A 25,435-nucleotide genomic window follows, 5' to 3' on the forward strand; every position below is an offset into this window, starting at 1 on the left:
AGTCAATATACAGCCACATTTCTATCAGATTTTTTTTATCAGAGAGGCCACTTTCCCAGCATGAAAAAAGATCTAGGAATGCAGCAACTTTTTATCCTTTGATCTTCAGTTGTAGCATGCAACATTATATCATGTGAAAACATTAATCCACTAAATAGTAAAACGAGGGATTATTTCCACTGCTCATCTGCTGGCAGAGATTTCTGTAAATTGGATCACACTGATTAGTATTAGAATGACGTCTTGCAGATCCGGCTTTAATCTGAAACTTCAAGGCTGTTTCTCCTTTGTGCACAAGGGGCCACCAGAAATAGTTGTATGTGCTATTTGCCAATCTTTTAAAAAAATTACCGTGAAATTTGTTAATTTTGCACCTTCAAAAAACTTGCTTCATAGCAAGATGGAAGGGCCAAACCATAATGGCTCAAGCAGAGTTGCAGAATTTGGAATCTTCAAGGCATGAATGGTGGTGGGTCTTCCTAAAGTCATTCCCTTTCTGAAAAAGGATTAACTCCGTGGAGTCTTGGTAAATTTATCATTGCAAGAATGGCTGTGATGAAATTCAAGTTCAACCAGAAGAAAAGGGTAAAACTAGCACAAGGACTATGGCTCATGAACTGGTTTTCAGTTTTTGCAGGGATCGTTGTTTTTGCCATGGGGCTATACTTGAAAATTGAGCTCAGGAAGCGAAGCGATCTGATGGACAATGCTGAGAGCCACGTTGTACCCAACTCGTTGATATTGGTGGGTCTGTTATCCTGCGGCTTCAATGGTCTTGCTGGCAAGATATGCTACGATTCTCTGGATCCTGCGAAATTTGCAAAGTGGAAGCCTATGCTGAAGCTTTATCTCATAGTTTGTTTCTTTTTTAACATCTTCATTTTTATAGTTGCTCTTTTTTGCTTTCTGATGAGGGGCTCCCTGGATACTACTCTGGCAAAAGGCCTAAAAAGTGGTATGAAGTACTATCGAGATACAGATACTCCAGGAAGGTGCTTCATGAAGAAGACCATTGACCTGCTCCAAATTGAGTTCAGATGCTGTGGGAACAATGGTTTCAGAGACTGGTTTGAGATTCAGTGGATCAGCAACAGATACCTGGATTTTTCCTCAAAGGAAGTAAAAGAGTAAGTAGTTTAATTGAATGAAAATTATGCTCTCATACAATCCTATATAACCAGCACTTTCCCCAAACATACTTTAGATCACTCAGATACAAACAAAATATAAGTTAATTAAAGAATGCAACAGCTTGTAATCAGAATGGCATGCTGATGTTCTTTAATCAGGGAGGCCAATTTGCAAAGAAATTATTAGCTGATAACATCTCCCAGCATTTAATATACTGGCAAAATAGATATGACAACTATTTTAGAAGCATTGGCTTTAATTGTCACTTGCTAGTTTTAGATTAATCCGTTGGTGTATTTTAACTCTGCTGATGCTTGCTTTCTCCTCAAATTAGGAGTGGAAGGATATAATGCAGGAGAAAATTATCCAGCTCTTGCAAGGCTGCCATTAATTGGGTTTCTCCTGCAGAACTCCCCAACTGGATTGTAATATGACAATTTATCGCGACCTGGAAAGGACATCTATTAAGTTGTTACATAGTTATTAGGATTTGCAGGAAAAATTGGATTTCTGGACTTTATGCCACTGTTGTACCTTGGAGCAATATAGCTGTTGCCCCATAATTTCTAGGGAGGGGAGTATTTTAAGCATTTTTTCATATGCTCCTGCATTGTCACTCAGTTGCAGTACATTCAGATGCTTACTTTTCTTACCCTTCAAAGTCCCTTGAGCTGAGTGAATTTGGAAATATGACACAAACTTTTAAAGTATTGTATAAATAACAAATATAGTAAATTATAATGAATAAGCATTAACATGACGGCAAGTAGATGCTTCATGAAGTTAATTTGGCAAACAGCTGAACAAACAAGACCTTGCTTCCAAATCTATGACTCTTGGCCCCACAGTGGATTATGAAACCAGTAAAAGTAGACCCCAGGCTTTTGCCGTTTTAATTCTAGTTTTCTGGTGTTTGTTTTTTTCAAATAGGTCCCCATACAAAAAAAAAAAAGGCTGAGGACTTTGTTAATGGCGTTGCAGATGACAGAATAGATAAGACTGCAACTATTCTTTCCTGGGAGTAAGCTCCATTGTACTTCTGAAGGGATCTGGTTAGGATTGCTCCATGTGTGTCATATCTAAATCTCAATCAACAGCATGGCAGTAAATAGAACACAGATAGCTTTTCCCTCAATCCCCTTTTCATGCAGTGATAAGGTATAAAACTATGAATTGAGCAAGAAGTAGACGTTTTAAATTCTACCTTCTTAAATTACTATTGTAATATGCAATAAATTATCAGAAAATGTAGTCAGTAAATAACATACAAAGTATGAGGAATCAGAAACAAGAAATCAAGGCTCCCATTATTGAATCACAGGACACTTAAGTATTTCTTAAAAAATCAAAACACTTTCTTGACTTGTATGTATAACATACAAAATTAGCCCATTACACAGCATTACATCAAGAGATGATGAAGCTGAAGGGAAGAAAGTAAAATGGCTATCTTCATCAAAATCCCATGGAAATGAGCTGGACATCTGAACTAGAAGAAGAGCTGCTTTTTGTACCCTGCTTTTCACTACACAAAGGTGCCTCAAAGCAGTTTACAATTGCCTTCCCTTGCTCCCCCTACAACAGACACTCTGTGAGGTAGTTGGGGCTGAGAAAAAACTGAGAGAACTGTGACTGCTCCAAGGTTACCCAGCTGACTGCATGTGGAGATGTGGAAAAATCAAACCCAGTTCTCCAGATAAGAGGCCTCTGCTCTTAACTACTACACCAAGCTAGCTACACTAGGCTAGCTATTGGCTGATTTATGTCCACAGTTATTTTTGTTGCTTTAACTTTCATGTATATATATCAAGGCTTACTTTTCAGATGCATTTGTATTTAATAATCAGACCAATAGTCAAACTCCAAGAAAAATAAGTATTGTGTAAGCAAAAGCAACCACCTATAACTTAAAGCAATGTGACCTCAAAAGGCAGCACTAACACCTTATCAAAAAAATGGTTTGTTGGAATAATACAGACATCCACTGTTTGCAGAACATAACCAGAGAAATGCTCTTTAAACTTCCTCTGGAAAGCAATTCCACAGAGTAGATATTACTACAAGACAGACAAAACCTCTAAGAGAGGCCAAATGGACTTCTCAGAATAAAGGCACACCCAGGAGCAAGTTCTAACATGATCTAAGTTGGTGAACAAGTCTAAACAGGACCTAAGGTCTTGCAACATGCCTAACAGTGCCATTATCTTCATATCAAGTAGTAACTCGGAAGTAAGTACCATGTTGTTCACGGGAACTTACTCTCCAATAAGTTTGTGTAGTAATGCCATGGAAATGAATGGGACAAGTTAATTGCAACTTCTTTAAATCCCAAACATTTCAGTGAGATTTAAATAATAATGATTAGTATGGGTTTTTTGGCCGCCGAATGAATGAATGATTTTTAGTTGATTGGCTAGTTAAATCGAAATTGTTACATATTTTATTGGAATTTTTATGTATTGGGGTTTTATCTTGTTAGCCACCATAAGCCCTTGTGGGAGTGGCGGGATATAAATGTGATAAATAAATAAATAATAAAGTTATCTAATTTTATTTGAATTGGGGCAAGTAAATATGGTGTAGCTATTAAAAGAAGTACCATTTTGGTATATTTAAAATAAATTTAGTGTTTTCCTATGTTCTTTGTCATCACATCACAGCCAACTTAAGACAACCATGCAGGGTTCTCAACTCAGGAGGCATTCAGAGGTGGTTTGCCATTGCCTGCCTCTGCATTGACACCTGGAACCTTGTTGGTCTCCCGTTAAATACTGACCAGGGCTGACCCCGCTTAGCTTCCAAGATCTGATGAGATCAGGCTAGCCTGAATTGTCCAGGTCAAGGCTGCTTTTTCCTGTGCGTGTAAATTAGTGTCAGTTTGCTTCCGACTTAAAGCAACCATATGAATTAACATCCTCCAAAACGTTTTATCATTAACAGCTGCACTCAGGTCTTTTCCCTTCCTAGCCTTTTCCTGAGAGTAGTACCATACAAAAAAAACCCCAGCTGCATAGAAGATTTAGATCATTGTAAAGATTTGTGCCATAGGAGTGGAGGAAATATAGTAGTCCTCCTAAAAACACACAATACAGCTGAGCACAGTCTTGCAAGCCTGAGGCACTTCAAGGCTGACATCCTTCCATTTTCCTGCACGGAGGTCAGGCCAAACTGCCTGTCCTCAGGAACTGTGGATGGAATTCTGCTATGACCAAACCATGTTTCCCAAGATGTAATCTACATATCTACATATAACTATAATATTCACATGATTTTTATTATGCATGTAAGTTACACTAGTGTGCAATTTATGGTGTTACTATGTAATCCACTAATGCAACATTTTACTGTACCTCCTGAGGAACATGAGACAAAAAGTATATGACGCCCACAAACTTCTCCACTTAATCTCAGTCCTCCGATATACCTTGTTCCATTACCTGGCAATTGATTCTTATGACACCGTTTCCTAAATTATGACATTTCTCCCTCACAACATTGTTGCTGAAGAATGCATGGACATCCATTGTGTAAAGTATCATTTTTAGCAGTAATAAAAGCCAAGCAGGGTGGTAGATAAAAGATTGGTTTGTAGGATCGCCCAATCTTCCCTTGGGACTATGGACGCTGGTCGGTGAGGATAATGGAGACCTGATGCAGAAAATTCTCAGGACCATCATTAAACTGCAACTCGCAAGGTTCTTTGGAGCAGGCCTTGACACTTAAATGGGTGTATAATATAAGTTTGTACAAGTGACTAGGCAGATCTGAATTAAACACTCTGTTCAAACACAAAGTTCACTGGATAGTTTTTGGCAACTACGATACATTAATCTTATGTATGATGGCAGAAAGTAGCAAGTTGCAGCCAACTGACAGTGACCTCATAGGATTTTCAAGGCAAGAGATGACCAGAGATGGTTTGCCATTGCCTGCTTCTGTGCAGCAACCCTGTCCTTCTTTGGTGGCCTGCCCAGTATTTACAAGGGTTGACTTCATTAAGAAGAGAAGCTGTTTTTTTGTACCCTGCTTTTCATTGTCTGAAGGTGTCTCAAAGCAGCTTACCATTGCCTTCCTCTTCCCCCAACAGACACCCTGTGAAGGAGGTGGGGCTGAGAGAGCTCTGAAAGAACTGTGAGTGGCCCAAAGTCACCCAGCTGGCTGCATGTGGAGGAGTAGTGGGGAATCAAACCTTGTTCTCTAGATTAGAGGCTGGCACTCTTAACCACTACACCAAGACGGCTCTTAAAACATTATTAAGTTTAGAATGGAAAAAAAAATGTGGCTCAGAAACGGATAGTTGCTTGTTATGTTTGTGAAAAAATGCTACAGCCTTTAGAGCTGATTTATATAATGGGTGCCCCTGAAATAGTAGCAGTCCTTTCTGCCACTTACATTCTTACAGGATCCAAAGGATATAGCTGAGGGTGGTCAAAAGGGACAAATGTGGAAACTTCCAACAGAAGGCTGATCATCCATAAAGCTTTCTAGATGGTCTTCTGCCATAGAATAAATAAATAACATTTATAATAAATCTAGACAGTCTTAGGGGCAGTCATTAAATTAAATGTATTTGTTGTTGTTAGGTGCGAAGTCGTGTCCGACCCCTCGCGACCCCATGGACAATGATCCTCCAGGCCTTCCTGTCCTCTACCATTCCCCAGAGTCCATTTAAGTTTGCACCTACTGCTTCAGTGACTCCATCCAGCCACCTCATTCTCTGTCGTCCCCTTCTTCTTTTGCCCTCAATTGCTCCCAGCATTAGGCTCTTCTCCAGGGAGTCCTTCCTTCTCATGAGGTGGCCAAAGTATTTGAGTTGCATCTTCAGGATCTGGCCTTCTAAGGAGCAGGCAGGGCTGATCTCCTCTAGGACTGACCGGTTTGTTCGCCTTGCAGTCCAAGGGACTCTCAAGAGTCTTCTCCAGCACCAGAGTTCAAAAGCCTCAATTCTTTGACGCTCAGCCTTCCTTATGGTCCAACTTTCGCAGCCATACATTGCAACGGGGAATACCATAGCCTTGACTAAACGCACTTTTGTTGGCAGGGTGATGTCTCTGCTTTTTAGGATGCTGTCTAGATTTGCCATAGCTTTCCTCCCCAGGAGCAAGCGTCTTTTAATTTCTTTGCTGCTGTCCCCATCTGCAGTGATCTTGGAGCCCAGGAAAATAAAATCTGTCACTATCTCCATTTCTTCCCCATCTATTTGCCAGGAATTGAGAGGGCCGGATGCGATGATCTTTGTTTTCTTGATGTTGAGTTTCAAGCCAACTTTTGCACTCTCCTCCTTCACCCGCATCAACAGGCTCTTTAGTTCCTCTTCACTTTCTGCCATTAGAGTGGTATTGTCTGCATATCTGAGGTTGTTGATATTTCTCCCTGCAATCTTGATCCCAATTTATGACTCCTCTAATCCCGCCTTTCTCATGATGTGCTCCGCATACAAGTTAAATAGGCAAGGCGAAAGTATACAGCCTTGCCAAACTCCTTTCTCAATTTTGAACCAATCAGTGATTCCATGTTCAGTTCTCACTGTTGCTTCTTGATCTGCATATACGTTTCTCAAGAGACAAATAAGATGCTCTGGTATTCCCATTTCTTTAAGAACTTGCCACAATTTGTTGTGCTCCACACAATCAAAGGCTTTAGCATAGTCAATGAAGCAGAAGTAGATGTTCTTCTGGAAAATTAAATGTATAATAAATGTATAATGAATACTTTAAAATCTCCTTGATCTCCCAAGAAGATTTGGGTTTAGAGTCTGTAAACAAATTCTAATCTAGAGAATCGGGTTTGATTCCCCACTTCTCCACATGCAGCCAGTTGGGTAACCCTGGCCATCTCATAGTTTATTTATTATATTTATTTATTATATTTATCTACCGCCCTCCCTGAAGGCACTCTCAGAGCTCTCTCAGCCCCACCTATATCACAGCGTGTGTGTTGTGGGGAAAATAATAATAATTTGTTATTTTTTCTCCCCCAAAGAATCCAAAGCGGCTTACAGTTGCCTTCCCTTACCCTACAACAGACACCCTGTGAGGTAGGTGAGGCTGAGAGAGCCCTGATATCACTACTTGGTCAGAACAGTTTTATCAGTGGTGAGCCCAAGGTCACCAAGCTGACTTCATTTGGAGGAATGAAGATCCAACCCGGCTCACCAGATTAGAAGTCCGCACTCCTAACCACTACATCAATCTGGAGAGGAATGGAAAGGTGTATGTAAGCTGCTTTGGAGCTCCTTCAGGCAGGGAAAAGCAGCATCAATTTATCCTGGCGCAAAAGTTCCTCCCTCTGATGCTGGAGACTTGAGCCTCTTGTGCCAGGCAGAGGCTTCTTGAGTTCAGGGAAATCGCTGACATTAGTGCAGCCTATCTCAACTGTTTTACTGTTGAGAAACCCCTGAAACATTCTTCAGGCCTCAAGAAAGCCCCCAAGTAGCATGATTGTCCAGAATATGATTGGGAAGCATAGCTGTGTACACATCCACCCAGGGCCCCTCCCCTCTCCTTCTCACCACCTCCTATCATTGGCCATTTTGGGACGGGGGTCAACAGGACCATATATGGTCATATGTTACACAATTTATATATATATAACTCCCACCCAATTGGGAAACCCTTCCAGGGCAATCAAGAAACCCCAGGGTTTCACAAAATCCTGGTTGAGAAAGCCTGCATTAGTGAAACAGGCTTGTAGGATCCAGTCAACTGTACTGTGGAATCCTACCTACCAGAATTGCTTGGGGAAACTGCTTGTTGTGCTGTAGTCATCTTTGCAGAACCAGACATTGATCATGGGGGCTTTTGACCCATTTTAACTTGCTGCTTCCATGCCATACAGGAGGAACGGAGATCTCTCTATTCCCAAGAGGCATGCAAAAAGATTCTGGTTTTGAATGTATTTCTGGTTAGTTTGGTTTGTAACTTCTGGGTTTGAGTTATAGTTTGCTTTGCTGTTGTGTTTATGTTAGTTTTATTGTTTTATTATATACTGTAAATGACTTCATAAGTAACAAAGGTATAAATAGCTATTTAAATGTTTTAATTTTAAACATGGATAATATGCAGAGGTTACAAGCCTGCGTGCATGTAGCATATGAACTCAAGTTCACCTAACACAGCTTAGTTCCTTTTTAGCAGTCTTTGTAATCCAGGTAATTAGAGAGTGGGATTTTCCTGGCCTGCTGCTCCAAAGTGGGTCAACCAATCTTGCATTAATATGATGGATCCATGATCTAGGGCAACTGAGTAGGTAACAGAGGTTTACATTACTTGAGAGGGGGAGGGAGGAAATTCCTGCCCTTCCTCCAAGGAACTTAAGGCAGAATACTTGGTTCTCCTCTCCACTTGACACAAGTTTTGGGTCATCTAGTGAGTTTCATGGCAAACAGTATTTGAAGGTGGGATTCCCCAGGTGTATTCAGCACTCTAAGCACCATACTACTCTCAATACGTAAAATGTTTAGAACACACCCTGTGTAGGCTTATTCTTTTGACCCACTGTTCCTCAGTAGTAATAGTAGTAGTAGTAGTAGTAGTAGTAGTTGTTGTTATTATTATTATTATTATTCAATTATTTAATTCAATTGTTTACACAAACATAATTTGTTGTTTTCTTTACTGACTGTGCTTTGCCTGTTTACAGTCGCATTAAAAGCAACGTGGATGGCAGATACTTGGTGGATGGCGTCCCCTTCAGCTGCTGCAATCCAAGTTCCCCACGACCGTGCATCCAGTACCAAGTCTGCAATAATTCAGCTCACTACAGCTATGACTATCAAACTGAAGAGCTCAACCTATGGAACCGTGGCTGCAGGGAAGCTCTGCTTAAGTACTACAGTAGCATGATGAGCTCTATGGGAGTTGCCGTCCTCCTTGTCTGGGTTTTGGAGGTAATTCACTAGTAGTTCATATATCTTTTTCAGAATAGGCACTAAAAGAATGCCCTTTTACAAAGCAGTAGGTCTCTAAAAGGGAGGCTGGTGTGGTTCAACAAACATTGTTCCAACATTAATTCCACAGGGCAGGCAGACCCTATGGTTTAACACTGAAGTTCCTGGCCATCTGCATTACAGGTGAGCAGGGATACATAAGGGTGGATACATGAATTGTTTCTGAAAAATAGCACATTCAGGCGCATCCTAAACATAATATCCTGTCCACATTTTGAGCTGCTGCATGCATCCCAGGTCTTGCTGAGAGCCAGTTTGAGTCTCATATGAAAAAGTTTGGAAAGACCTGAAATTACCAGTCACTCAAAATTGTTTGTGTCACTTTATGAAGACAATAGAATCCTGAGATATTTCACAGTAATTTCTCAGATACAGTGTTTTTTTAAAGCCCCAAGATCCAACACCTCTTGAGAAATACACCCATGGGAAAGTTGTTTTATCTGATTCTGAACTGGGTCCCAGTGTGTGGATCTAAAAATCCATGCAGTGGCGGGTGAGGGGTCTACAAACTAGAGGGAAGAAATATCTAAAACCTAAAAAGGGAAAATACATTGGTTTAAGACTCCCAAAATAATAGAAGCAAAGCTTGTAGCATTAAGAGATGAATGCTGACCTAGATTTTATGAGATTATGTGTCCAGTACCTTGGAGACTATTTATTGGGTTCTACTTAGTCACAACAATATTGGTAAATTTCCATTCAAATATAGGGGGACAAAAAAGAGATGGAAAAGAAGGAAGCATGGAAAAGGCAGATAAGAAAAAGATGAATGAGAGAATATAGGTAGGTAGGTAGGTAGGTAGGTAGGTAGGAAGGAAGGAAGGAAGGAAGGAAGGAAGGAAGGAAGGAAGGAAGGAAGGAAGGAAGGAAAGGGAAGAGACTGCCAAGGGGAGGGAAGGAGGAAAAACTGAAGACAGAGGGATGCAATAAAATTAGGTTGGTAGGTGTCAGGGATGAAGAAATGGAAGTGGTTCTGAAAGCTGTTATGAAGACAACAGAAATATTGCAGGACTAGTAATTAAGCCTGCTGTAGGTACAATACAGCGGGCGCTAGCTGTTTGTCCGTCCCCCCCCCCCGCGCCGCGGCCTACCCGGGTGTTCTTCGTCCGTGGTGGGGGCCGCGCTGGTGGTGGCGGTGGCGGGGTATCTTTCATCTTCGGCGGGGTATCCTCTGTCTTGGGCCGCCGCTCTGTTGGGCGGGGCTGGGCTAACTTCGGCTGAAGCGCCTCTCGCCGCGTTAGGGCGCGGGGCAGGGAGCCCCTGGCAGCCGCGCTCCGCGCGACTGCCGGGGCCTCCCTCGGTTCTTTCTCAGATCTCTGTGTGTCCAAAAAGGAGACTTTTGCTCATCTAAGGCTTCAGGAGGTGTTCTGCTTGAACGTTATAGGAATATTCCATACAATACATACAATATCTGGGGCAGTCATTATAGAGGATCTCCCTCATAATTCCAGTGGTCTGTTTTGAACAGATCTCTTAATTTCTCTTTTTAATTAGTTGAATTTTAAGTTGTTTATCTTGTTATTTATTTTGTTCTGTTACAATGCTAAGGTAAAGGTATCCCCTGTGCAAGCACCAAGTCATGTCTGACCCTTGGGGTGACACCCTCTAGCGTTTTCATGGCAGGCTCAGTTCGGGGTGTTTTGCCAGTGCCTTCCCCAGTCATTACCGTTTATCCCCCAGCAGCAAGCTGGGTACTCATTTTACCGACCTCGGAAGGATGGAAGGCTGAGTCAACCTTGAGCCGGCTGCTGGGATTGAACTCCCAGCATCATGGGCAGAGCTTTCAGACTGCACGTCCGCTGCCTTACCACTCTGTGCCACAAGAGGCTCTTCATACAATGAACTACCATTTAAATATATATTCTAGTCTTGGTAGCTGCAGAGAAAATCTTGAACCCAGCAAGCTGGGTACTCATTTTACCGACCTCGGAAGGATGGAAGGCTGAGTCAACCTTGAGCCAGCTGCTGCGATCGAACTCCCAGCCTCATGGGCAGAGCTTACTTAAGAAAATTGACATTTGTGATAAAAAGGCTTGTTGATAGATTACAACATATGAAACCATCATATATTTATAATATTCAACATACTGGAAAATTATATATATTGAAAGAAGTAAAATCAGCATTACTAAGTAACTATCTGTGGTAACACAACCAATTTCCAGTAAACACACAATAATTTCTGGACAGAAGTACTGCTTTCCATAACGTTCACTTTCTAGAGACCAAGAAGGATATCTAAGTCTTATTAGTGGTGTATGACCCCTGGGTATAGGAAGTGTATTCCCAACAATCTTAGGGGAAATGTTCTACAACATAGGGAAAACCACTGTAAATGGCTTAGTAATTACGAGCTTGCTGTCTTTAAATGGTATCCCACATCTGCTGTCTGAAGGCCAGCTATCTTGAACCAAAGGAGGAGTTTCTTAGATGCCCATCAGATGACCTTAGGCCCATCACAATCTTTCAGCCTATCCATACAAAATTGTTGTTGGGAGGATTGAGTGGAGGAGGGGGAACAATATAAAAGCTCCATCTCCAGTCAGGGAGAAAAGCAGTAAATGCTAGTTTGAGAGGGAATGACTGATCCAAGGAACTATAAATTAGCCCAGTCCCTTGGCTAGTATACAGCCAATCAGTTGACAAATGTATTTCCCATATTCATGCTCGATGCATAAAATGTCTGAACAAGATAAAGTTAATTGTGGCAAAGACCTAACAACAATAGTGGGAAAAGCATCCCCGATTTGAGGATTCCCAGAGCCCATAGCACTAGAGCCAGTTTAAGGATTTGTGGGGCTTCAGCAGAATACAACTGGTGCTGCAAGATGCACAAGCACAATGCCCGAATATCTACAGGGCCTTCATGCTTATGCAGCTTGTGGTCCGCATACAAGTTCAATCAGAGATGCACATGCACACTGAGCATACGTATTGCTCTTTTTTAATTCTCGTGGTCTCCAAATCACATTTATTTATTTATTTATTTACTTACTTACTTACTTACTTACTTACTTACTTACTTACTTACTTACTTACTTACTTACTTACTTATATATCACCCTGCCCAGAGGCTCAGGGCGATTTACATAAATATGAACACCCCGTAACAATTACAGGCTGAGGGCCCCCTAACTGTACAGCACTGTGGGTCACCTGTAACTACAGGGCCATGTGGTACATGGATAAACAGCTTCTGGAGAAAAGACAGTTACAACTAATTTTATCTCAATTGCTAATGGGACTTAAATCATGACTAGTTTTAGTTGGATTGTGGCCCATTTTAAAGATATAATTTGCAAAGGCTATGATCTGTGCCTTCCTCCAGCAATTTCCTGACCCCTGACCCCCAAATTTGGAAACCTCTAGGTGGAGTTGAACCAGCAAGAGTCTGGTGTGGGGGGAGGTGACAGAGTTTCTGGTGATTTTGTTTGTTTAAAAAATTGTCAGGGCCCCATTCCCCTACAAATAGGGTTCCAAGGCAACAAACATGAAGATTTAAAATATTTAAAATGAACTGTAAATCGAACGCTGCCCGCCGCCGACTTCTCTCGCTGCCTCCCCCGTCCGCCGCTCCCTTACAGGCCGCCCGCAGCCTCCCCACTGCCGCTGCTATGCCCAGCGGCCCAGGAATGCGCCCACCTGCGGCTCGCCACCGCCTAGGCCCGCTTGCGCCAGCCCTGCCACCCACGCTGCTGACTGCACTCTGCTGCACACGCCCACAGCTTGGGATTCTGCCCGCACTTCCTCGCCCTGCATACCCGCCGCAGCGCCTGCTGCCCAGATGATCTCTGCCAACACTACTTTGACGGTAGGCGAGGGAGCCGCGACTGACTCCCACCCCTCCCCAATGCCTTCCCTTCCCCCTCCACTGCCACCCCGGCTCCCGCCACCACGCCATCTTGCCCCAAGCCCTCCATGGATCACCCCAAGGCAACACCTCCCTTGACCCGCATCTCCACCGCAACACCTGCTGTGCCTTGCCTCGCATGCCCCAACGCTGCCCAGCTTGCCGGGAGAGCCGTCCCTGGTACCCAGCCCTGCCCCATAACTTTCTCTCCCCTCCACCGCTGGCCCGCCTCCCACCACCTCCCCAACGCACACACCTCTCCAGGGCCCGGGGGGGCCGCGCTGGCCCCTCCTCGAGCCCCATCCATGCACCCATTGCTTCTCTGGGTGCAATGCCCCCAGCCTCCACATGCCCATTTTTACAAATGGGCTTTATTACTAGTGTATACAATAATGCAATAGCAACGTATGAACACACAACACTTCACATCACTTATAGCAGTGGTCCCCAACCCGCGGGCTGCGGCCTGGCACGCCTTGGCGCCGGGCCACAGCTCCCTCTTCCTGCCCCCCCCGAAGCGAGAAGCTCGCCAGGCCGCGAGCAAATCGGCTGCCAAAGCGGCCGATTAGCTCGCGGCCTGGCAAGCTTCTTGTTTCGGGAGGGGGGGGGAAGAGAAGTTTGCCGAGCCGCAAGCTAATTGGCCACTTTGGCAGCCGATTTGCTGGCGGCCCGGAGGGGCCAGGAGAGGGAGCCGCGGCAAAAAACAACAGTTGGATGAGAGAACATAAGCAAGGTTTAAGATCCTCAGTGAAAATGTCATTGTTAAAAAGAATAGATGTGATCCAACCTGGATTTAAGCATTTTTAAATTATCTTTGAAATGCAACCTTTTGAGTCTTACAATGAGAGATAATATGATTAGAGAAGATGCCAACAAGGATGTGAGACAGCAATATGGTTTAGGCTTGCAAAGGAACTTACTTAAAATGGCTACTGTCAATTCCAAACAGCCATTTTGAAAATATGTTCTTTTTGAATTTGTGTTCAATTAAAATTATAAAATGATTCTTCTATAATTAATGAATTATTGTGATTTCTTCAAGAGGTTATACTATATATTTTTTACTAATTAACTGAAATATTTTTATTTTTCACCCTACGCAATTACCCATTAATAAAAATTACGGGGGGAAGGATTACAAAGGAACTTAGAGTGATGGTGAGGATATTCTCGAATACACCTATTCATGATTTAAAGCTCAGTGAAAAACCACTTCTCACAATATTTAATGAGAACTCTTGAGATTTTACCAACAGGAGACCAAGTATTTGATCTTGAATAAGTGAAAAAGCAGAGGTACTAAAAGATCAGTGGTCAAGGAAAATCTGATTTAAAAAAAGCACAAAAAAGTTTCAAGCATGCAACACTTCTCAAATTCCTTTGGCCTAATGGAAGGAACTTTATCTTAGCACATGACAGTTTTCTGCTTCCAGAAATGTGCATTGTGGCCATCATCAATACAAGACAAAATGGTTTTATGATTAATGTATTAGTTGATGTTGGGGAGGGGCTCAGAAGATCCACAGGTAGAGGCAATGAAGAGGGTGAATGAGATGAAATCATGCATTACCAGTGGCAATTCTTCTGGAATGAGTGGCCCCATTGACATAAAAGCTATGCTTGCACCCACTTCCCTCCTCTTCATTTTGTTTGCATGAGTCAATAGTAACAACTTTTTGTAGGTCATAAGGGGCAGCCTGGAGTGATGGGATGGAGGGAAGATGTGTACTCACAAACACTGTCTACTTGTGTTTCATAGGGCCGCACTTATATCAATACATTAGAACCAAGCAGCAGCATAAAACCAGTTTAAAATCAGTTCAGCCAACTGAGTTTTAAAAAGTGTAGCAGCATTAAGTATTAGTTAAATTCAGCAGTAGTTGATAAAGTGATTAGAGTAAAGGTTTTCTGACTTAAATTTATTCTTGTAGCCTGCCTTTCCTCATATGCTTTCTGATGTAATACCAGTTTTATCAGCACCTACCCGATACTTGATGTTATGTTCATTCTTTTAATAATTAAACTTTTAATTTTTTCTTCATTAATTTTTCACAATGATATCTTTTAGCTCAATTTTAATACATCCATAAACTGTTTTAAAAGCTTGAGTATCATGAACATTATGTTTTTATCCTTTCATCCCCCTGAGGTGATTATATGCCCTCCATTGAGTGGGGTTGGGGGAGGGTATTTTATTCTCTTGCTTTCGTGTGTGCATGGGTTTTATGGTTTTGTATGGGGTTTTATTGTGGGGTTTGGAATTTTGTTACCTGCCACAAGCTGACAAGAGGAGTGGTGAACTATAAGCCAAATTACAAATAAAATAAAAATATCCTTTATATATTTTTATCCTTTGTATTTTGGTCTAAGATCATATGACTAAATAAACATTTTTTAATCCATATTATTGGCATATGTAGCAATTACACTTGATACTGTGACAATTGTATCAGCCAGCAGTGGATATTTTACACTTGCTTATTCATGCATGTATATTATTTTTGCTACTTCAATGGTATCTTATTGCATTAATTGTCTACGCACTCGAGCATTTCATAATCTTTCTTCTTCAGGGGATTGTGGACATTTTTCTTTGGGCATTTTAAAGTCTCATCAGTTTCAAAATCTCTTTGCTACAATAACAATGTGGAGAATCAGGGGGGCAAGATTCTAGACACCTCTGAAGACCCCCTAGCACTGCAGAAGTAATTGTGCTGTTCTTTGAATCTCAGCCAGTAAACTAATAATTGCAGTTATCTTAATTAGATCTATGCCTGGTCTACTAATTAGCATTCTTTTGCAGAACTCTATACAAATCCAAGCTTTTCTCTAAAACAGAAATACAGCATTTGCCATTTTCTGTCACTCATACATACATGCACACATACACAGACCTATAAATATGTTAAAAATTTATTTCAGTTTGTCATAGAGGAGTGGGGGGAGAAAGGCTACATTCCACGAGAAAGGCAAGTGTATAAATGATAAATCTTGTACTACATTTAGTTTTGTTTTTTTAAGTGATGGTGTGAGCTTGTGAGGCAGTGACTTGAGTATGGTCTGATTTATATATCACTGAAGTATTGTGTCTGAGCCACTCTATGCAGTTCTTAGTAATGTCAGTAAGAAGAAGTCAAAGGGTAGGCAACTACCTCTGGTGGCATGGGAAAGACCCACATAATTTGACCAGTCCCCTTGACATTACCAGCCCTGACCTGGATGGCCCGCACTAGCCTGATCTCATCAGAAACTAAGCAGGGTCACCTCTGGTTAGTACTCAGATGGAAAACCACCCCAAAAAAGGATAGGGTTGCTACCCAGAGGCAGGCAATGGCAAGCCACCTCTGAACATCACTTGCAATGAAAACCCAATGGGTCTGCCATAAATCGGCTGGACCTGATGGCAAAAAATAGGCACTATCTGAATAATGTGAAATCGTTATAGGAAAGCAACTCGCCTCATAATTTAAGAATCTTTACTATGTGTACATTTGAAGCAGATCTGTCAGATTCAGACCTGAAGGGGCACCAACTGCTCAGGCCGCCAACCCTACTTTAAGAAGAGAATGGTGAATATGGCAGAGAGATGAAACATGTTTTAAAGGCTAGGTTACCTAAATAAAACATGTTTCATCTCTCTGCCATATTCACCATTCTCTTCTTAAAGTAGGGTTGGTGGCCTGAGCAGTTGCTAATAATCTATGCTGAATTGGCTGCTGCTGCTTTTAAACGATATTTTTACTACCACAGCCCACAGACAGTCTGGATGAGGACAAAGTGAAGGCAGAGCATACTGAGTATTTATGATTTTATGAAAGATGCCAGAGGACCCATAACAGGCATTGCTGGAGTTTCCCCCCTAATAATAGAGGAAAGACTCTGCATATGCTGCCTGCTAAGTTTTACTGTGATATCATCTTGCCTGACCTTGCTGCTGTTTTGTTTATCCTTTATTGGGCGCTGTGGTGAGCGACAATACTGGATTCTGAGAAATATTCTGGTGGCTTGTATTCTCTGCCTTCTTCTAGTGTTGTTTATAGACTTTATTCTTACAAGCAGTGACAGTGGACAACAAGGGAAGCAAATGGACCCAGAATAATTAATATTGCAACAAAATTGCCTTTAGAACTTGCTGGAAAGATATAGGAGATGATAAATACAAACCTTATTTACACTGAATACTTAGAAATGATCTTCCTGGCCCAGTGTAACAGTTTCAGTGTTCCAGAATTGCAGTAGCCCAGATGACCTGTCAGTGAATAAGGGTGATAAGAGCTGTAGGTAATACTAAGTGAAAGGAGAATTGGAAAGAACAAGAAGCCAAGAAGACTAATCTTTGGGAAACTGTGAAGTAAAAGAGAGTTGAGGGAGCAATAAATCTTCAAGAGAGAATCAAGCTAAAGGTTTTCCACAATTAGGGGAAGAAGTAGAATGTCTGCTGTTTGACTGCAAGTTTAATTGCTCAGTTCCTAATATTATGGCCTATGAGAACGAGAAGAAAGCTAGGCCAGGAGCAAGGCTTCAAATGGCAGTCTTTTAAGCACACTGGATCTTAAAGAAGGGGGGGGGCGGATCCCACTTTTCAGTGTTTGTGCAGAGTCTAATCCATGTTGGCGTTTGTGAATACAGAGGTCTGGGAATTCTAATTTTCCAGGTTAAGAAATACTATTATCTAGAAAATCACATGGGCCTTGCCTACCCAAAAAAGAGATTCCTCGGATACAACATATGGTTATATTTGGCTTTAAAATAAGAATTGTCCTATATACTGTTCTTAATCTGCAGAAAGTTAAAATCCAAAAAAGCCAAAAGGCCATCCTAATTTGAGCTAATCACATCAAGCTAAACTGAGGTAAACAGATTGGCTTTAGAAGATCAGTCTTCTCTGCCAGTCATCCATAGCATACATGCAGACATGTTGATTTGCTTTGCTTTATATACTACAGAACAACCAGGAACAGAAATGTATATTCTGCAGACTTTTAATTTAATTATAATGTACAATCAGTATATTGAATGTAAATTATGAAAGTGCTATATAGACCAGATATTCTTCTGTGGTAGAACATATGATTTACTGCTTTGAAAAAAATGTGCTACTACAATTAGAATTGTTCAGTGATTATCTTATTTACATGAGAAACACAACGAGGTTTTACTGGATTACAGCTTTTATGTTGTAGCATAAACCTTAAAACTGCAACAGGTGAATTACAAGGACATCACTGAAGTGACCTTGTATGAAACGTGGGGTTTATTCCTAGGACACAGTTCTGAACCATGTTGATAGTAAATGTCCAAAGACCATCTGGGAATTTTCATTCAGTAAGCCCATCATCACTGTAGAAGTATATCAATACCAATGGCAAAATATCTTGCATAGTTTCATGGGAGAATTCTTTGGTCTAGTTTAGTCTGTCCCTTTAAAAAAATAAGTTACATTTGAACATGCTATGAAAGTTCCAAGAGGTTTTATTGTTGTCTTTGTCATGTCTACAGCACAATCCAGTACAAGAATGCACTTCTATTCCTGAAAGGATAAATGTTTGCATGACAAGCCTAAAATATTCTGTTTAGATTTCTCGTTAGTATCTGCTTATCCTTATACCTTAATAATGTTAAAACTGTTGTTTTGTGGATACTGCTCTTAAAGATTTCTCTCCCCTATCCCAATTGTGATCCCAGTTATTAGATAGAAGTCATAACGGTCAACTAGATTACTTCTGCCAAGTATGAGATAAAAATGTATGTGTATGTTGTCAGGTTGTTTCTGATTTATGATGACCGTAATCCCTAAGACATCCTATAGTTCCATGTCAATATAAATTTGGAATATTCCTCTTTCCCTCATTTCACCTTTGCTATTGCAAAGAACAAAAGTAGGAGGATATATCTTTTTGGCCTAGGCCCAGGAAAAACTGCTTTGTGCAACACAAATATCTTTGCTAAATATCAATTTATTTCCAGGAAGAGACCGCTATGGCCTCAGAGGAAGTACCATTGATTTACACTGTATTTTTTGAGGGGTGGGGGGTGGGGGAAGGATTTGTTTATATTTGTAATTACCTGGAAAATGGCAGATGGGGGGGACTAGGCATTGGTATATTGGCTGTGTTGGTTTTAATGATGGATATTACAGTGGTTACTTTTAACGTTGTATTTTAAATCTGAGAGTCAGTTTGATCAGGAGCGGCAGCCTAAAAAATTAATTAATAAAAAAAGAATACACTGTTGTTAAATAAAATTGTTGATTTTGTGAGAGATTTCAATTGTTGTAAAACATGGGGGAGATTTTATAGACATGGCTGACACGGCTGAGATTTTATAGACACGGCTGAAACATGAAGTATAATTAATATATATTTTACCTAATGAAAATATAGAATGCAACTGAATTTCTATTTGGTAAACAAGAAGTAGGCTTCAAAAGTACTGAAGCAGTATTTCAAAGATTAGTTTGATCTATAAAATAAAAGCTTTGAGAGAGGTCCAGAATCAGCAAGCTCCTGTCATCAGCAAGCTCCTCAGCTATTCAGTCAAGAGCTGAGTCAAATAGAATTAAAATTAATTAAAGTATGTGTGAGAAACTTTACAGTAACAGTTTTCATTCAAGAGCTGGTGTGCATGTGAGTGATATCATAACCATAAAAGGATTCAAGCACCATGAGATAAATAAGGCCTAAACCCAACTTTTTTTTTTATCATAGAGAAAGCCCTGAAACATTCTTCAGGCTTTGAGAAACCCCAGAAGTGGTGTGATCATGCAGAATATAGATGGAACGCATAGCTGTGGACATGCCTACCCTTTCCCACTCCATTCAGGCCCATCATTGGCCATTTTAGGTGGGGGAGCAGGTTGACATGACCATTTATTTTAAAATGTGTATAATTTTAAGATATGTATAAATTTTAATTAACTCCCACCCATTTAGGAAACCCTTCCAGGGCTGTCAACTGGCTTTCATGAAACCCTGACTGAGAATGCCTGGAATAGAGTGCTTTAAAATGGTTAGAGATGAAGTAAAATAATGTAAAATATTTCAAGTATATTAAAAGAAGTATGATGACTGTTCTTTGCTTTTGCTGTTATTCTTTTCAATTGTATCCTATAATTAAACATTTTAAAAATTGAAGGACCTACTTGATTTTATCCTCACTACCACTCTATGGAGTGGGGTAGGATTATTTATTTATTTAATTTCTATACTGCCCCTCCCTGAAAGCGAGCTTGGATTGGATTACAATAATAATATCACAGTTAAAAGCAGTACCCCGCAATAAGGTGACTGATTGAAAGGGCTGTTTTTTTACAGTGCTTTCATGTCTATCTGCTTTGAAACTATTACTGGTCAGGCATGGGGAGAAGAAATAACTCCTAAGCCCCTCTCTAAGATAAAGAAGGGCACTTTACATTGTGCAAAGAATTGAGAGATTTTTTTTCCCAGTCTTGGAGATTCTTTCTCCAAGAGACCACAACAGATTTGTTAGGTAAATATGAACCCTTTTGTCTGTCCGGATCTACTTACTGACTTACAGACTGGTCAAACAAAATGGCTTAATATGTGACAATGACAAAACTTACTTCTCTGGCACACTACAAACTAACAGACTTCAGAAGAAAATGGAGACCTTAGACTATATTGACCATGTTGTTCAGTAAAATGAGATGGAAAGGAATAACTGCATTATTAAATGTAAATTGTAATATTATGGGTCTTTTCTTCCTTCTCTTCTCATCTTAAAAGTTGTCTTCTAGAAAAACATTTGGTGTCCCCCCCCCCCCGTTTTGTATTATAAAACAGTAGTTTAACATTTTAAAGAAATAATAGTTCTGTAATATGCAAAGTACTACTTTTAAATAAAACTTAGATTTATAATTTAAAAAACAGTACCCCTCCCCCATCATCTTAAATACCCTGTGCTGGGCTAACTGGTCTTGTGATGGTCTAAGTAACTTTTTTTTTTGAGGGGGGAGCCAAGGAGAAAGGAGGGAGGCCCTTATAGTTTTCAGACATCCATGACTTCAAGCATAAGCCTATTAGAAGAGTGGCATTTTCCAGGCTCCGTGTAACTTTGACAGCTCCATTGGGACATGGGTTTCAACTGGAAATTCATTCCACCAGGTCAGAGCCTAGGCTAAAAAGGCCTTGGCTCTGGTTGAGGCCAGGCAAATGTCTTTCGGGCCAGGGATTACCAGTACATTGGTGTTAGCATAGCACAATGCTGTCTGAGGGGCATATTGGGAGAGCCAGTCCCTCAGGTACTCAGGGCCCAGAGTTTGTAGGGCCTTAAAGGTCAGTAAAAGAACATTGAACCTGATCTGGAACTCCACTGGTAGCCAATGCAGCTGCTGGGGGTCAGGTCAAATATAAGTACTCCATGGAGTCCCTGTAAGGACCTTTGCAGCTGCATTCTGAACCAGCTGTAATTTCCAGGCCAGGGCCAAGGGTATCCCTGCATAGACCAAGTTAATCCAGCCTGGAGGTGACTATTGCATGGATCAATGTGGCTAGAATGGGAGAGATAGATTGGCCCAAAGTTACCATGGATTTGAACCTTTGCATTTCTCAGTTCCCAGTCTGGTACTCTAACCAGTATACCGTGTTGCTTTCTTTGTGCAAAGGAGTTTGGAAATAGGCTACAAATGCAATATATTCAAAAACTGAACAACTGGAGGCAGTGCTGGAGATACTCCACACCTAGAGTGCCACTTAATCTAGGTCCCACATTGCTAGAAGTAAATCTTTTGGGTGTGCAAATGAAGTGGACTCCCACTTTGGGCTGGAAAGAAAGTGTGTTTCAGCGATCAGAAGTCTGTGAAACATTGCTACAAATTCTGACACAGGCCTACTGTTACTTGTTTTTTTTATCACACTTCATTCTGTGTCCAATGCAGGTGTCGATCATGATAGGGTTACGGCTGTTGCATACCTCATTAGAGAGCATCACCAATCCGGAAGACCCTGATTGTGAGAGTGAAGGGTGGGTCTTGGAGAAGAGCTTTAAAGAAACTTTGAAATCCACCATGGAAAATTTGAAAAAGATGGGAAAGTTGAATCAAGTGGAAGCTGAAGGTGAAGAAGGTACAAAAACCCAAGCGGTCACAACTGTCAGCTGAGCTTCTTGTTTGACAAGACTTTCCTAATGACTGAGAATTGTGATTATTCACTTTTAAAAAGGTATAAGCCATCACAACTTTACATTTGTAAAAACAAAACCCTCACTTTTATACATATGGCAAATCCAATCTAGTATATTTGGGCTAATACAGGTAACCTTAGATTTGTAAGACAGCTGATATCTCCAATGGGAAATGGCCAGAACAGGAAACTTTGAAGCAAACATATCCATTTGCTAGGGGCGTGGGCATGATGTTCACAACTCATGTTAACATTATTATTGTTATTAGCCTGTTGTTTCATTAAAATTCTAATACTGGTTATTGCTCAAGGTTGTTATTGAAGAAATATCTTCAGCCTCATTCACATGGCGTACAAAATTAGAGGAAAGTTCTATTGCACTGTTGAATACTGAATATAAAATTGCAGTTTGATGCAAGCAAAAGCATGCTGATCTGAACATCAAGCTAGGGTACATCTTGTTCCTGGCATCTGTTCAGGTCCAGTACTATCAAGAGATCATAACCAATTCCTGTAGGTATTTCTGTATTTTAGCTAGTGAAAAGATTTAGGCTGACTTGTTTAACCTGCACATGAGTAAAACCAAATCAGTTGTAAAACTACACTACATTTTATGAAGTAATGGTAGCAACTGTCTAGAATAGCTTGGGTGTTGAGAAAAACGTTACTACAGAAATCAACATTTGAGTTTGAGAGTTTGCCCAAGCATCTGGACCCCAACTTCCTTAATAATAATAGCATGATCCATATATTAAATAAATTGGATGCAATGCAGAAAAAAATGTAGTAATTCCTGTAACCAAAGCACATCCTTCCTAGGATGTTGACTCATTGCATCTTAGGTATAACATAATTGTGTATTATTCTACACATAGAGAATCATAGCAAATACCTTTTAATTTACAAGTTGGAATAATAAGTGGGAAAGAACAGATTTTTATCTTTGTTCTGCATGAAATTTTATCTTTTATATTTATTTATTATACATGCATACATATAATTGCTCGGTAAGCCTTTCCCAAAAGAAACAAACTCCTTTCTCAAACAGCAAGAGCTTACTATGAAACATTTAGCTAGTTCCTCTTGTGTCCTACGCGATACAAAGAGTTGAACTGGTCTTTGTCCAAAGGTCCAGCACGGGGGGGGGGGGGGAGGACGGGAATTATGATTGGGTACAGTGACCCAGTAACAGACAGAATAGGAGGAGAGGTAAACCTTGAGTGGCTCAGACAGAGTTGCTGCCAGAAGAGAGTGACAAAGGAAAATGCAAGATATAAGTTGCATATAAAGATAAGAACTTGCCTTATATTGAGTGGCCATTGGTCCATATAGTTCAGGGTCTACTCATACTGGCAGTGGCTTTCCAGAATCACAGGCAGATATATCTCTGAGCCCTACATCTTTTAACTGGAGCAGTCAGGAACTTGGACCTGGGATCTTCTTTCTACAGCCAGTGTGGTGCTCCACTATGCAGCTGCATCATGTTGCACACATACATGGGAGTGAGAAGTGACAGCAGATGAGTCCATTGTAAAAGATGCAGGTCATAAAATGAGACTACTGAGCTCTTCCAATTATGAAAATCTGGCTGCATCGAGAGAAGCCTAGATCCTGGCCTACAACCCTGATGCCGTAACAAAACAAGCCTGAGCAGAGAAAAGTAGGGAGGTTCAATATGGTCACAGTGGGTGGAAGGTTAACAGGATAAATCAAGTGGACAAGAAGAAAAGTTAGCAAGGAGGAAGTTTGGAAACATTTCTGTGAGAAGTTGCTGAAGTTCAGTTACACAACAAAAAGAGATCAATTACAAAACAAAAAGAGCAAATCTTTGAGATTCTGACCATCAAGAACTGCTAGGTTCTAGAACTGCCTGGATATAGGAAGAGGGAAAAAAGAGTCAGAGGCAAACTTCTAATCTTATAATAGATAAACTGAGTTTTTAGTACATATGTTGATCTCAAGACTGAAGTTTTATTCTTTTACTAATTGAAAGGATTGCTAAATGTTACCAACTATGCATCTCCATATAGAATATTGTCATGAAATTGTAGAATCCTGCCTTTTAGTATCCCACAATCCACTTTTAGAAACCAGATTTTAGGGTGGGTATTTCCTGTGCATAGCAGATCAAGCAAACAACATACAAATGCCATTGAGTATGGTAAGCAAAATTGTAGAAATCTTTTGTATATACTTGATCTGTGTGTGCAGTTTGTCAATAAGCGTAATATTTTCCAACAGTCAAAAAGCTGTAGAAGACTAAGAAGATTATAATTTCAGAAATCCCTTTGGGGATTTTTATTTTAGTTTTGTATGCAGTACCAGACTTTTACCTGTTAACGAAATGACAGAAATTGGTTCTTATCAATCAATCCCTTTTCTTCTTCCTCTGAAGGGGGACACTGTCCACCACTGAATTGTGTTGCCTTCCATGGGACAGGACAAGCAAAAAATAATGGAACCCTCTCCCATCTGACTTGCTTGCCTCTTCCCTTGGCAAGAACATAATCCAGTTATGAAAGCTGCCCAGTGAGGAAAGGAAAATGGGTCATAAACAAAGCAAAGAGAAAGTGTATGACCATGCAAGATCAGGCTTTTCAGTTTATGAGGGGCCTTTGAACTGATTGCTTTGTGTTTATGCAACTGTAAATTTTGTCCTGTCAAACAAGAGGTTTTGCAATATTGTAAATGCCGTTTAAATAGATTTGTAGATAATATTTGCAAATGTGAATGTAGATTCTTAAAACCATATTTTAAGAGAGTAGTTGTTAAAAGAAATGTTGAAATACATAATGTTTCATTTCCCCCCTTTGTTTCCATTATTTGTGTCCCTACAAATATTGTGTCACTTTTATTCATGCGTAAATTGGCCTTTGATGAGAACACACTAGAACTGTTAACTATCCAGGACTGGAAAAATCACATATGGTCTGTATTTTCATTCCAAGACACAAAGGGGCTATTTCACATGTTACTTTGCAATAAACCTGTTTTTGCCAGCCCGCATACACTCAATTAAATTACAACCTTACAAATGTACTTGTGCTTGATACCTGTATCAGCACATTGGTTGCATTCACTTAGTTTTAGGTGTTCACTTTAGGTATACATCAGTTGTACACATGGTTGCCACCTTCCCCAGTGGCCAAAATACATACACAAAAGGAGACTGTGCAGTAGTAAGATACAACAGCCAACAAAAAATTTGGAACAAACGCTGCCACAATGTCTTCAATGAATTATATCTTTTTATTTCAGAAAGATGACTTGTTAAAGCACCCCCAGTTCTACTGGTACTTTTACCACTTCATCAGTAATAGGTCTAAGAATAATAAAACATATTATAAACATTTTTGTGTCTTTAAA

General features: G+C 40.5%; 1 protein-coding gene across 1 annotated transcript; it reads left to right on the top strand.

Moving 5' to 3' along the window:
• The first annotated feature begins 189 nt into the window (after positions 1–189).
• On the top strand, positions 190–25,023 carry PRPH2 (peripherin 2). Its single transcript, XM_077337976.1, has 3 exons — positions 190–1,127; positions 8,773–9,019; positions 21,826–25,023. The coding sequence occupies exons 1-3, from the start codon at positions 547–549 to the stop codon at positions 22,045–22,047; spliced, it is 1,050 nt and encodes a 349-aa protein (XP_077194091.1). The 5' UTR covers positions 190–546; the 3' UTR covers positions 22,048–25,023.
• Positions 25,024–25,435: the final 412 nt, after the last annotated feature.

This window comes from Paroedura picta, chromosome 1 (assembly GCF_049243985.1).
Source record: "Paroedura picta isolate Pp20150507F chromosome 1, Ppicta_v3.0, whole genome shotgun sequence".
Lineage (NCBI taxonomy): Eukaryota > Metazoa > Chordata > Lepidosauria > Squamata > Gekkonidae > Paroedura > Paroedura picta.